The sequence below is a fragment of the Crocuta crocuta genome, unplaced genomic scaffold (assembly GCF_008692635.1).
Source record: "Crocuta crocuta isolate KB4526 unplaced genomic scaffold, BGI_CrCroc_1.0 scaffold30, whole genome shotgun sequence".
Lineage (NCBI taxonomy): Eukaryota > Metazoa > Chordata > Mammalia > Carnivora > Hyaenidae > Crocuta > Crocuta crocuta.
In genome coordinates this window covers 14,074,219-14,088,675 of record NW_027528345.1, presented here as the reverse complement: position 1 = coordinate 14,088,675, position 14,457 = coordinate 14,074,219, and the positions used below count along the sequence as shown (strand labels likewise).

The 14,457-nt window shown below is 48.7% G+C and overlaps 1 protein-coding gene across 3 annotated transcripts in view; it reads left to right on the top strand.

The window, feature by feature from the left end:
• The first annotated feature begins 10,155 nt into the window (after nucleotides 1–10,155).
• The window catches only part of NFE2 (nuclear factor, erythroid 2), an 8,087-nt gene continuing 3,785 nt past the window's right edge, over nucleotides 10,156–14,457 (top strand). The window contains exons 1-3 of one of the 3 annotated variants that reach the window (XM_077753524.1): nucleotides 10,156–10,416; nucleotides 10,524–10,631; nucleotides 14,162–14,393. Coding sequence is in view for 1 of the 3 variants with exons in the window: in XM_077753522.1 (XP_077609648.1) it covers nucleotides 12,836–12,939 (104 nt within the window). In the remaining 2 variants the exon portion in view is untranslated. Of the gene's footprint in view, nucleotides 10,417–10,523; nucleotides 12,940–14,161; nucleotides 14,394–14,457 lie in introns of all 3 variants that reach the window. The other 2 variants (XM_077753522.1, XM_077753523.1) reach the window with 2 other exon arrangements.

The following is a 14,457-nucleotide window of genomic DNA, read 5'->3' as shown; positions in this document are numbered from 1 at the left end:
TGGAGGAGGAGCAGAGAGAGAGGGAGACACAGAATCCGAAGCAGGCTCCAGGCTCTGAGCTTTCAACACAGAGCCCGACATGGGGCTCGAACTCATGAACGGTGAGATCATGACCTGAGCCAAGGTTGGATGCAACCGACTGAGCCACCAGGCGCCCCTGTTTTTCCATTCTAGAGTGGAACACAGGTCGCCTCGGGCCATGCATAGTTCACCCAGATTAGGTGCTAAATCCTCCAACTCCCAGCCCAGGGCTCGCTCTGCCCTCTTACTAAAGCAATCCCTGATTGTTTCTACAGAATGGGAAACAGCGCAAATAGTGGGGATCACAGACAGACAGATGAGTGTCGGCAGCCATTGCTGGTGACCTGCAGATGTGAGCACATTCCCCCCACAAGGTGCCTAGTGAAGACACCTCGAGTCTTGGGTGCTCAGTGGGGACACTTCTTGACAGGGAAGCAGGTCTTGGGGAGAGCAAGAGAAGAAGGTAGCCTCTTTCTGTCCTAACAGCAGCCTGGCTTTGTCTCTGAAGTGTGTGGGAGGTGTCTTCCCAACATACAACTGATGAAACTTAAGACCACAAAGAGGAAGCTTCCTGGGGTGATATAGCTGCTGCTCTCATCCAAGAGAATGGGTTGGGGATTCCACCTGAATGAGTCCTTTTTTTTTTTTTTTAAGTTTTATTATTTATTTACTCCAAAAAATTTTTTTAAAGAGATCAGATTTTTTTCTTATTTTTTTAAATGGTTTTTATTATTATTATTATTTTNCCAGGTGCCCCTAAAAACAATTTTTTTAATGTTTATTTATTTTTGAGAGAAAGAGAGAGACAGAGTGTGATGGGGGGGGCGCAGAGAGATGGAGTCACAGAATCCGAAGCTGACTCCAGGCTCTGAGCCATCAGCACAGAGCCCTCAGCACAGAGCCCAACACAGGGCTGGAACTGATGAACCCTGAGATCATGACCTGAGCCAAAGTCGGAAGCTTAACCCACTGAGCCACCCAGGCACCCCTAAACTTATTTTATTTATTTATTTATTTATTTATTTATTTATTTATTTTGAAAGCGTGTGAGCAGGGCAGGGGCAGAGAGAGAGGCAGAGAGAGAGAATACCAAGCAGGCTCCACACCAGCAGTGGGGCTCGAACCCAAGAACTATGAGATCATGCCCTGAGCCAAAACCAAGAGTCAGACACTTAATGGACTGAATTGCCCAGGCGCCCCTACCTGGATGAACTCTTAAGACCGCTGCCTTGGAATCCATCCCCACCTCTGAATTATTGTATTCCTCTTCCGCCGGACTGAAACCACATAGTCAACTGTACAGAGAAAGCAGCCTTGCTATATGTGGTGCAGAATTGAATGTTAGCTATACACTCAGAGGAATCTAATTTTCTCATCTTTTCACAAAGCTGAGAGGGGATGGCCTTACTTGGGAACAGGGATACTTCTTTCATCTTAATCAGGTAGAAGGCTCAGCATGTGGGAATACGTGCAAGTAAGCTGGTGGATTTGGTATGAGAAAAATAAGACAATCCATCTAACTGTGTCTATTTTATCAATGAAATAAATATGAGGCAAGGTCATCTGCTAAGTGGGAAGTAGAGGGGGTGCTGGAGATTTTAGAAGACAGAAGGTGTGAAACTGTTATTGAGCAGAGTAGAAATGAGAATTCACTAGGAAATGTCGTATTGGGCAATGTTGAGTTTTGGGGGCATAAAGTGATACAAGTCAGCAAGAATCTGAGATTTTTCTCTATCAATATTTAGCTGCCTAAGTATAGATGTGGAGAATCTAAATTGTTGGATTTAACCAGAATTAATTTATTTTATTTCTTAAGAAATATTTATACCCAATATAGGACTCAAACTAACAACTCTGAGGTCAAGAGTAGCATGCTCTCCTGACTGAACAAGTCAGGCGCCCCCAGAATTGATTTTTTTCTTCCCCGGGAAAGTTCAATGGAGGGGGAAAGGGTGAAGAAGTTAACAGTGTCTGCCGGTTTATAGTTCTGGATATGAAGAGGAGCAGATGGATTATTTAAAGAATAAAATAAAGAAGGGCACCTGGGTGGCTCAGTTGGTTGAGTGCTGACTGGCTCAGGTCATGATCTCGTGGTCCATGAGTTCGAGCCCCGTGTCAGGCTCTGTGTTGACAGCTCAGGGCCTGTAGCTGCTTCAGATTCTGTGTCTCCCTCTTCCTCTGCTCCTCACTCTCTCTCTCTGTCTCTCAAAAATAAACAAGCATTTTAAAAATAATAAAAGAATAAAGATAGTACCAATGGTTTAGAGGTTCTTGAGGGAAGAGGGTTAATTAGGTGGGAAGAGTGGTGTTAGGGTATGAAAAGAAAAGGCACAAAATGGTGAACAGAAGGTAAATTACTTGGACATTTCTGAGGATTTTATATGGATTAATTGTTCCAGCTTTCTTTTCTTTCCCAAACCTTGGTCTTTCCTCTTTCTTTCCACCTCTCCTCCCACCAGAAAGCAAGTAACAATGAAGTCTGCTTTTCATTTCTTGTCTGGGTAACTGAGCTGCTGGTTCTCTACCAATCCTCAATATGGATCTCTGTCTCTCTTCTTCTGTCCTTCTGTCCTTTGTTCTGGAAAAGGAAAGCTGATAGTTGGGGGAAGATGAGGCCAGGAGCCCCCCCTGCACCTTCCTCCTTGTGGGTGTCTCATTCTCTGGCAAGTGATCTCTTTGGGGAAAATATGACCTGAGAAAGCAACAACCAGCTTACGAGCATGGCTTCAGCCGCAATCAGGGAGAACACAGCTAAGAATTGCCAACAGGGAAAATGTGAGGCCCTGGTGTGAAGAAAGGCTTTTTGGAAGAAGCTTTAAACACAAGAAAATTTGGAAAGGGGCCCAGAGGCACCGGGAAATTAGACAACTTTCATCCAGGGTATCTCTATATAAAGGTGAGCCCAGGTTTACCGCAGTGAAGAGAATCCCAGGATGTCCCAAAAAGATATTTTGGCCAATATCTTCACTCCTAGAAACTGGAAGAACCTCAGTGAAGCCCTCTAAGTTTTCCCAGGGTGGGTCAACCCAAACTGGCACAGGACACTTGGACGGAGAGGGCTATCTGAGAACTTTGATAGGCAACTAGCCTCCAGGCAGGGAGTGGGCCCTGAGCCCCTTCACTAAGATCTACTCAGCTGTCCTAGGAAACTTCAGGAAACTTCCTCTCCACCCAAAGCTCTTTTTACAACATTGGGGTTCCCATACAATGTAACTAGTCAAATCTTACAGGCTTTCTCCCCTACAACTGTGCATTTACATACATTGTTTCTTCTGCCCGGTATGTTGTCATCCATTTTTTTCCTAGGAAATTCAGATTTTTTTTTATCTTTCAAGACTAGTTGAAAGGTTACCTCCTCTCTGAGGTCTTCCCTAAGACAGTTTCCCCTTTTCTTCCGTTCCCCCCAAAACTAATTTATCTATTCTCACATCACTGGCCATATCCACTAATCTGTTTATACATGTGTCTACACCATCAGACTGTGAGTGCCCAAAGGCAAAGACCACAACTTAGTTATCTTAGTTATCCTCCAAATTTAGCAACTTGGTAAATACTCTATGAATATTTGTTGATTGAGTGACAGTACCTACACTCAGAACTAGACATCTTGTATATATAAAAAAGACAAAACAGGAAATGCAATCCTTCTCAGTAAGATATTTATCTATTAGTTAACAACAATTTATTGTAATAATTTAATGATTTAATAATAATATTAGATGGGCCACATATGTACCATTTAATAGTGCTTACTATATCCCAGGCACTGAATCACTGAATTATACATATATACCTGGTTTTTAACTGATTTACTTTTCATAATAACATATAAGTATTATTATCTCCCAAGTCACTAGGTGGGTAAAATTAGGCTCAGAGAGATTAAAGAAATTTGCTTGAGATCTCAAAGTGATTGTCAGAGTCCAGGCACTTCCAACTCCAAAATTCATGCTCTTAAAAAAAAATTGGATATGGAAACCAACTTGACAATAAACTATGAAAGAAAAAAAGTTGGGGGGGGCGGCAACTGGGTGGCTCAGTCAGTTAAGTGTCCGACTTTGGCTCAGGTCATGATCTCACAGTTCATGAGTTTGAGCACAGAGCCCACTTTGGAGCCTCTGTCCCCCTCTCTCTGCCCCTCATCCACTTGCCCGTATGCTTACACCCTCGTGCTCTCTCTCTCAAAAATAAGTAAACATTTTTTTTTAATGGGGGGGTGGATGCCTGGGTAACTCAGTCAGTTAAGCGTCTGACTCTTGATTTTGGCTCAGGTCTTGATCTCACTGTTCATGAGATCAATCCCTGAGTCAGGCTCTGCACTGACAGTGCAGGACCTGCTTGGGATTCTCTCTCTCCCTCTCTCTCTCTGCTCCTTCCCTGTTTACACACTCTCTCTCAAAATAAATAAATAAACTTTTAAGAAAAAATTGGGGGTACCTGTTTGGCTTGGTCAGAAGAGCATCTGACTCTTGATCTCGGGGTTGTGAGTTTGGGCCCTACATTGCGTATAGAGATTACTTAATTAAATATATAAAAACTTAAAAAAACACAATTTTTAAAGATTATTTTAAAAGTTTTTATTGGTTTAAGTAATCTCTACGCCCAATATGGGGCTCAAACTCACGACCTCGAGATCAAGAGTTGCATGCTTCACTGAATTAGCCAGCCAGGCCCCCTAAAATTCATGTTCTTAGTCTTTATGCTATAGTGCCTGAGTCAGGTTTTGTACAATGTGGTTTATACCATCATCATTACAGGGTAATATAATAAAATACAAAATCATATAGACAATAAAATATTAGAAAATAAAATATTTAGGGGCACCTGGGTGGCTCAGCCAGTTGGGCATCTGACTTGGTTTCAGCTCAGGTCATGATCACACGGTTCGTGGGTTTGAGCTCCGCATCTGGCTCCAGGTGGACCCTGCTTGGAATTCTTTCTCTCTCCCTCTCTCTCTTCCTCTCTCTGCCCCTCTCCCACTCACACATTCTCTCTCTCTCTCTCTCATAAACTTCAAAAATAAAATATTTAGGGGCATATGGGTAGCTCAGTTAGTTAAATAAACATCTCAGTTGGTTAAACATTCCAGCTCAGGTCATGATTTCAGGATCGTGAGATCGAGCCCCAAATCAGGCTCTGGGCTGGGCATGGAGCCTGCTTAAGATTCTCTCTCCCTCTCCCTTCCATCCCCCAACTTATACACTCTCTCTAAACACACATAAAGAAAAGAAGAGAAGAGAAGAGAAGAGAAGAGAAAAGAAAAGAAAAGAAAAGAAAAGAAAAGAAAAAGTAAGGTTATTATTTCATACAAATAAGGAAAGGACACTTTCTATATAAGCAATATACATATATCATCTCATCTGATCCCTCATAATCACCTGTGTCGGGAGCTTGATTCTTCCCATTTAGCAAGGGGAAACTGAGGCTCGAAGAGGTTAAATAATTTGCCTAAATGCACAATACTAAGTGTTGAACTGAGACTAAAACCCAGATCTCTCTTCCACTCCATGTTGGTAAGAAGGGCCAAGCAGGGCTTTCTAGTGGAGGGGAGCAGCAAGATCAAAGATAGGAGGCTGGAATGAGCAGGATGGTTGTGAAAAGGTGTAAAGAAATAGGCAACTGGCTGATTCAGTCAGTGGAGCATGCAACTCTTAGTCTCGAGGTCGTGAGTTCAAACCCCACGTTGGGCACAGAGATTACTTAATTTAAAAATAGTAGTCAGGAGGCACCTGGGTGGCTCAGTCGATTAAGCATCCGAATTTGGCTCAGGTCATGATCTCAGGTTCGTGAGTTCAAGCCCCACGTTGGGCTCTGTGCTGAAAGCTCAGAACCTGGAGCCTGCTTCGGATTCTGTGTCCCTCTCCCTGTGCACCTCTCCACTAGTTCTCTCTCTCTCTCTCTCTCTCTCAAAAATAAACATTAAAATAAAAAATAGGCATCAAGTCCTTCATCCTCTAAGGAGCAGAGGGTGGGGCTTCCCAAGAAGCTCCGCCCCTGCAGAGGATTGCAACAGGTTGAGGTGCGGGTAGGGGGTTGGGGTTCCTGGAAGGTGGCTGAAGCCTATAAGGCTGGCCCTGTGCCCATTGTTTGGCTAAAACTGTCCCCGCCCAGTAGTGCCGGTGGGAGAGCCATGGCCTGAGGGCTAGTTCCTGGAAGTCTAGCCACCACCCTCCCCCACCAACTGCTGCATCCTAGGCCTGGTTGTCTCCCAGTCAGGCTGCCCACTGGCTGCCATTCTGTTCCAAGGTCCCTCCAGAGGAGTGTGGCCTCCAGATGGATTGGTCTCCTTCCTCAAGCCCTTTAGGCACTCTGGCTTTGAAGCTTCCATCTCCTAATAATAACAGACTCACTTCCCTATTGATTTCATCTTCCCAACAACACCACTAAACAGGCATTATCATCATTATCTCCATTTTTCAGGTGAGGAGACAAAGCTCAGAAAAGTTGGGCTGCCCAAACGCACAGAGCCAGGAAATGCTGACTTAAGCCCAGGTCAAGGTTCCGGATCTGGTCCTCCTTCATTCTGCTATGTACCATGCCCACATCTCTTTCAAGGTTTAGAATTAAGCCCTGGGGGTTACTCCTTCTGAGCTACTCTGGATTTATCCATTAGCCTTCATCCATTTGGGGTTCAGGGCTAGGTTCTGCTCTCAGGGCATAACTCTTAGACACTGGAGTCTGGGAACCTCAGTCTTACCCAACACCTTGGACCCGTAAGCTCCAAGGTTTTTTGGTCTGAGAGAGTGGGGTTCAGTCTCCCCTCAACTCCTGAGTCAATCCTCTAAGGCCTCTTACCACTGGAAAGCAACCTCCTCGAAGACATTTTTGTACTATCCTTACCCAAACTAGAAGACAAGGAAAAACCAATGGATGGCTTAGGAGGTCTGGCTCCACTACCTGGGCCTCAGTTTACTTTAGTAAGAGGGGCCTCAACTATTCCGGGGTCCTAGACCCTCACCATGACCTCCCCCAGCCATCCGGGGTAACCGCCAGGCTCTGGTGCCTAGGATAACGCCCAGCCCTCCCCTTGCCTCCTGTGGCTGCCTCCCCTTTCCGTCTGTTGAGAGAGGAAGCCGGGGGGTGGCGGGTGCAGCCCTGCAGGGCACTGATAAAGGTCCAGGCCTGCCCCCGCCCCCTGGGGCCACTGCGGTCAGACCAGCAGGCAAGCAGGCAAGGCAGCCATCTCCCTGTGGGACCCACGGCCCTCCTCTGGTTCCACCTCTACCTACCCCGCCCTACTCGGGAAGCTGGTTGCATAACCCAGTGGGGTGTTTGGCAACATCGCTTGTGGCTTGACCTGATGCTGGTGGTGGCGTGCACACGCGTTGGAATGAGGGTGGGGGTGGATTGATCAGGGGTGACAAGTCAGCCTTTTGGGGATAGGTGAGCGGCACAGATGGAGAACGGTATAACAGTAAAGATCCGTTGCCGTGTTTTTCTCCATATTCTGTCTACCTCCTTTGCTGAAGTGGGAGGATCTTGAGATAGGAAAATCTTAGGTATCCTGCCTTGCCAGGCCACGGGCACGATCCAACCCATTCGGGCTCCCAATTCCCTGTTAATCGTAAGTTAGGCAAAGAAGACTTAAGGTAGAAGGTTGTTGACTTCAGCAGTGCCTGGGCAGCTCAGCATCCAACTCTTGGTTTCGGGCTCAGGTCATGATCTCACAGTTCGTGAGTTCGAACCCTGCGTCGGGCTCTGGGCTGACAGTGCAGAGCCTGCTTGGGGTTCTCTTTCTCTCCCTCTCTCTATGCCTCTCCCCTGCTCTGCTCTCTGTCTCTCAAAATAAATAAATAAACATTAAAAAAGAAAGAGAGAGAGAAGAGAAAGAAGGCTGTTGACTCTGGACATTAGGAATCTGAGAGGAGGAGGCTAAAGGAATCATTCCCACCCCTGAGGGCTGTAAATGGTGTTCACGAGCCAGGACACAGCCTGGGAAGGGCTGTAATGGCCTCTTCCTATAGGAGGAAAGTGGGGGAGAGGAGGGAGCGACACTTTTGCCTGGCCAGTCGCCTCAGTGAAGACTGTTCACTCAGTCCGCTGTGCACCATCGTGTCTGTCCCCCTGAAATAAGCAGTAAACTGCCTCCTTAGCTTGACTTTCAAGGTCTTACAATCTAGCTCCGAACTTTCCAGGCTTCCCTTCCGCTGCATCCTACCCCACACCCCACCCTGGTAGACCCAAAGTACTACTTCATGTTTCATGGCTCTTTTCCTTCACACCTTTGCTCAAAATGCCCTTCTCCCCCTCTCTGTCTGGTGAACCTCTAGTCATTCTCCACAGCCCAGGTCCATTGTCACCTCCTCTGTGAAGCCTTTCCTGAATTTCACGAAACAGAAATTCAACTCCACAGCACTTAATATAGACCTTTATTTGGATAATTCTCCAACTGGACTGTGAGTGAGGACATAGACTATGTCTTATTCATCTTCGTGTTCCTGGAGTATAAAACATAGTAGACACTCAATAAACATTTTTGAATGAATGAACGAGCGATGAGGCTTGTGTTATCCACAGTTGTATCTGCAGTGCCACAACCGTATCCTGAACTGGTAGTTTTTCATTCAAAAACAGTTTGTTGACTAGCTGCAACTTGATATCATTATTTAGTCAGCCACAAGTGTGACTATCTCCACCCTTCATCCCCTCTGAGGGGCCGGAATAATATGCCACTGAGACAGCTGTGTCTGAATGCTCAGATTCCAGGTACGTGGCCCAGATTCATGGCCAGGTCATCAAGAGATCCTGGACCCACATGTGACATGCAATGAAGCCATGGGTCCCCTTCTGTCCTACATAGATCACGCATGTAGAATCATCATCTCCTGGGCTAGAGATGGAATCCGAAGGGTGTAGCCATGGGTTTGGTGTGGGTGTTGATCAGACCCTCACACACAGGCTGCAAGAAGGCTGCAAAGAAGCCGCATCAAACTGCCTCTTGAGTTGCTTGCTTATGCTGCTGGCTGTGGAAGGTCCTAAGGGAGATGTGGGGTTGATGTAGAGCTGTAGGGGTGGGGAACACTTGTAGGAGGACTCCCAGCAGCTATTCATTACCAACAGGGACAGAATATTTCTGTTATTTTAACAGCGAGCAGGAGCCTAATCAGAGAATGTTGGCTGGGTGCCAGCTCTGTCTTGGGGCGGCACCTATCTGCCTCCCAGCCTTTGTTTCCAATATAACTTGAACATTATAAGAAGAAAAAAATAGAAGAAAAGCCTCAGCTGCAGCTTTGAGGACTGCAGCTAGACATCGGAAGGACTTTCCTGCCAGCTAAGAATCAGTAAAAAGGAAGCTAGGAGGAAGCAAGGCTCTTCTAGTCTCTGGAGAGAGATCTGTTTGGCCTGGGTCTTGTGTTGGAGGCCAAGGGATGGTGGAGTGACTTCTCGGAGTACTTACTGGCCTGAGAAAGAGCTGCTGTGGGTGCCGGGGATGAACCTGATATCTTACACAGGTGTCCTGGCCTGTCCAGAGTATGTGGCTGCCATGTGCTCAGTGCCCCACCTGGCACCCAGGCCCCCCTTTAAGAGAGGTGAATAATGTCCCTGCTGGGAGCCCCCACGCACACCCATCTCCCCTCACACACTGACAACAAACCTGGCCAAGAAAGAGGCCTTTGTCCTAGGACATCTGAGGCTGCTGGGGGAGGGGACAGGGCTACAGGTGAAAGGACACATCAAAGCAGCAACTGCCCCTCCTCCCCAAAATAGCTCCCCTCCCTCTTTCCCAGAACCCAGGCTTTCCTCAAATTAAAGCAACGCCCTAAATGCCCACCTGCCTAAACAATTGAGACGCTAGACATGTGGTCCTTATCTTTAGCTGCCATCCACCTGGTTATGACTCAGTTTCCCTGCCTCTGAGAGCGTCAAGGGGACAGAAGGAAGGAGGTTACGACTTGTATAACGCTTAGAGGTCATTCTGGAGTGGGCTACCAGGTTGGAATTCAGCACATGCATGGGAGAAACGCAGGCCTGGCCGGACTCCTGGGCTCCAAAGGAGGGCTGGGAGACGCTGGGAGCCATGTGTGCCCCCGCTGGCCGGGAACAAGGTGGGGGCGGGGTGTGGGCAGAAACCACACCGGGCTCAAGTTTCCTCTCTTGGCCAGAAGGGGCAGGAGGAGAGGAGGGCCACGGGGAAAGGGGAGGGTTAGAGGAAGGACGGCGGACTCAGGCCGAGGGCTTCACAGTGGAGGCTGGTGCGCCGTCAGCACTCTCCGTGCTCCACCGGGAGTCTCCGTACTCAGAGCTCAGTAATGGCCCGGGGGCGGGGCGCAGCCCTCCCCCGTTTTCAGAGGTAGCCGAGATCCTCACCCAGGAGGTGTCAGCCCAGGCCCAGCCTCCCCAGAGACAGCACCCGGAGCCACATCTCTCTCCTCACCCTGCTTGGACCCTGCACAGGTGCCTGATGGGCGGGTCGGGAGGGGGATTTCAGTGGGATCCAAGGGGCAGGCTGGGGAGGTGGAGGCGGCAGAGGGAGGAAAGAACCAACTTTCCACCCTCCCTAGGAGGTCTCAGGCCTTCCCAGGCTGCCCTTCATTTAGGAACTTGACATCTTTGGGACTTCATCTGGGAGAAGACCTAGATGGCTTCTGGAGCACTCTGAGAGGCTTGGGGTGAGAGGCTGTAGATGGGGACCAGACAGTCCTCTGAGGTACCTTCGAGGGGCTGGGGGGTGACCCTGTGTAACTCTTCAGCTGGAGGCTGCCCTGGGGGAGCCCATAGACTCAGGTATATGGCATCATCCTTCCCCTTACTCCATTCCGTGCACTGTCCTGTCTGGCCATTTCGGAAGATTTGGGGGATACTGACGAGTTGGACACTGGATGCCTGGATCGCCCTGAGGCACAGCTGCAGGATGGAGTGGTGGGCTTAGGGCTGTTGAGGTCTTGCCTTCTTTGCCCCCTCTCTTCTCGAGGGCCCCGGGCAGTTAGAGATCAGCTGGAAGCAGCAGGGAGAGGAAGGCATCGGCCCCCAGTGCAGGCCCTTCAGATGGGAAATCTTAGCGGCTTGGGAAGTAGGAGGCTGGGTAGCCATGGAGCAGAAGAGGAGAGGTATCAGATCTGCTGGGGCTGGGATTCTCTAGTCATCGGCCCCCAAATGACTGAGGTTTGGTTTCTAGGGACTGAGTGAGGATAACAGAAACTTGTCACTTCCTCCAGTACACCTGTTTGAGTCATGTATGCCCTCAGGAGACTGGATGTCACTGAGCAAATCTCTCTCCCCTTTTCTTCCAGTCTGTTTCTTTGTTTCACCTCTATGTGCCTCTCCCTCTTTGGGGGAATCTTCCTAATCTCTCTAAATAGCTTGCTTGCTTGCCACTCCACACCCCAGGTCTCTCTGATCTGTCCCCATTCTTTCATTGCTTCTGTTGACACCTGGAGAGGTGGGGTGGTCTCATAAGCTTCAGCACAGGATCCCAGAGGCAAGCACCCTCTCTGTCTCTTTCTCCCCATCAAGGCATCCCTTCCTGAATGGTCCTCATCTTGAATCCTTAAGCAGAAAGCTCCATATCATTCTGTGAGTACTCAGAGACTGTGATAAGGTCTTTCTGGGTAGGACCATCAGGATCAGAGTAAGGATGGATTATAGTCCCTGAAGAGGGGCTTCCGTCCTACCTGTACATGGTGGTGGGGAGGAAGATGGCCGTGTGACCTCTAAGTGCAGGTTAAACTGGAAGGTGGGAACTGTTTACTGTAAAGCAAAAGGGACACTGGGGGGCCCACTCTACTTTCCCAGGATCTGTCCAGTTTCTGTGTCCTCTGTGATGTTCTGTTTGATCCGATTCTGACTACACCCTCCTCCCTGATCTATATCGCTAGCTGCCAGTCCCTGTCCTCCAGTCCCAACCTTAGAAAGGTAGGCTCCTAAGACCCAGAGGGGCCTATGTCTGGTGTATAGACCACCACCAATCACTGAGTCTTTAGGGAAAAACATACTACTCCCCTTTGGCCTGGTATGAACTTGCCACGGCACCAGGCAGGTGGTTGGAGCTGATCCAGAGATTCTCATCTACTCCCTCTTCCCTGAGCTCTTGCCTCCCCGAGGGACCCTTCTGGATTCTCGTTTTCGTATCCCACAGGTGCAGGACAGATTGAGCTCCTGGTCTTCATGAGAAGGGGCTGATATTTAGTCTCCGAGACCAGAGTAGCTTAGGACCCAGCCTTGCCTGGGTCATGGGTTTGAAAGCTAGGAGAAGTCTGGAGACTGTTTGCCAGGCTCTTTTCTGGCTTTGTGTTCTTTCCTGTAAGTACATATGGCTGGACTAGTTTAGCATTTCTCAAGTGGGGTGGGCTGCAGGCATCAGAAACACTAGGGCACTTGTTAAAATGCTGATTGCTGGGTACCTGCACCTATGAATTCAATTCAGTAGGTCCGGGATGGCTTGCAGGAAGGAGCCCATGTTTTTACAAGTACGATGGATGAATGCAGTGCAGTGCACAGTCAAGTTTGTGGCTGCCTGAGCTAGATGCCAGATACTGCCTCTCACAGCAAAGAGCTTCTCCAGTCCTTCTCCAGTCTCCGTTTAATGGAAGAAACTGAATGGGGAAGTGATTTGCCCAAAGTCACACATTTAGAAGGCCACAGAACCTGGTCTCCTGCCTCCTAGGGCAGGATCTTTGAACTGCACCTAAGAGTCAGATCCAGGAAGATACAAGAAGGGAGAAAGTGGGGTGAGGGTGAGGGGGCAGAGGGGGATGTGAAGGACTATGAGGCAAGAATCATCGCCCCTGCCCCCTAAACCCCTTCTCCATTCACTTTGCCTTTGGGCAATTTCCTCCAGAACCTGGGTGGGGGAGGGTGGGGTTCCGGTGTTGAAATGGCATCCTGGACAGACATAAACACCCCACCCACTTTGCCCACTGGCCAAGGTCCTGTGCCTACACCAGCTCCCAGCTCCGGGGATGGCAATATAACAAAGAGGTAGGGGCAAGGGCTAAGGTAGCCCCTCCTTCAGAAGGATAATTTATAGTTCTTACTAATTTGGGGTAAGTCAAAGAGTGGATTCCATATTAGATAGCTGTGATAGGCCATCTTTGGGGGGCTCTGAGGTCATGTAATTTAAAGTCATCCAGTCCAATCCTCTGTCCTTTAATAAGTTTCTCCCACCCCCAGCCTGCCTGCCTTTACTTATATGGCAGGGGGAGGGTGCTGCTTCTGGCCCTCAGATATTGGGAGGCCCCTGCAAAATCTACTTGGGATCTTTTGCCAAAGGCAGAGAGAACAGATGCAGGGAGGTGGGGGTGGGGAATAGGGAGGTAAGATGAGGAGAGGGGCAGATAAAGAGGGAAGATGAAGGTAAGGGTGAGGGTTTGTTGAAAATGTTAAGGGACCTCTGCGTTCAATTTATCCAACTCCCTGGCTTTATAAATGAGGAAACAGAAGCTCAGAGAAGTGCGACGGGCTTGCCCAACATCACACTGGTGCTTTGTGGCTGACCGGCAGCTAGAGCCCACATCAAAGGTGGGGGGAGGTGAAGGGGAGTGTGTATGTAAGGCTCTAAAGGATATTCCCCAGAAGAGAAGAAAAGAGCCAGATTCCACAGAATTGACTGACTATTTAATAGAGGTCGTAGACCACCAATAGAGGATTGGAGTGGGGTGGGAAGGCGTCTGAGATGCCAGTACAGGCTAGCAGAGTTAGCTCGTATGTTCCAGGCCTGAGTCTGTTATTTACCAGGTTGGGTCTCAATTTCTGTATATGTGCTGCCAAAGCGAGCACTGGGTCTCAATTTCTGAAAGGACCTTATGGGGTCTTTGTGAAAATCAATGTTGTAAACTAATGTTCGTGAAACGTCAGTGCAGTTCTTGACAGTTCTTAGCAAGTCTCTGCTATGATTGTTATATTACTTTCGGAGCCCCGGAAGCTTGGCTGTGTGGGTCGGGGTATGGCTGAGATGACCCTGCAGGGACATAGGACACAGAGGTCCAGTGTCTCCAGAGACCATTCCTCCTCTGCTGCCTCCAGCTGATAAACCTCTTATCTGGCCCAAGCAGGGGAGCCCAGAGCCAGGATAGGAGGAGAAGGCAGGGTTGCTATCAGCCACCAGGCCTGGGCCATATCTCAGAGAAGGGGAGGGGCCGTCTGCCTGGTTCTTCCCGCAACACACTCCTTGGGGATCCCCAAGCACTCACTCTCATCTCAGGAAGATGAGACAGAGGAGGAAAACTGAGGACGGAGGAGGGAAGCAGGAGTGATTCCTGACGTTGCTCCAGAAAAAGGGACAAAGCAAACCAAACCAGAAAGTGTGACTTCTGCCCTGCCCAGTGATATACAGTGTGGGGGAGTAAACAGTAGGAGAAAGAGAAGGCATCTTGTCTGAAAAAGAAGGTAAAGACCTCCTGGGCTCCCAGAGGAACTGACTACAGCCACAGCAGGTGAGGTGGAGATCACACCGCAGAGAAGCCTTTGTAGCTTAAGGAGTTAGTTGATGATGGAGAC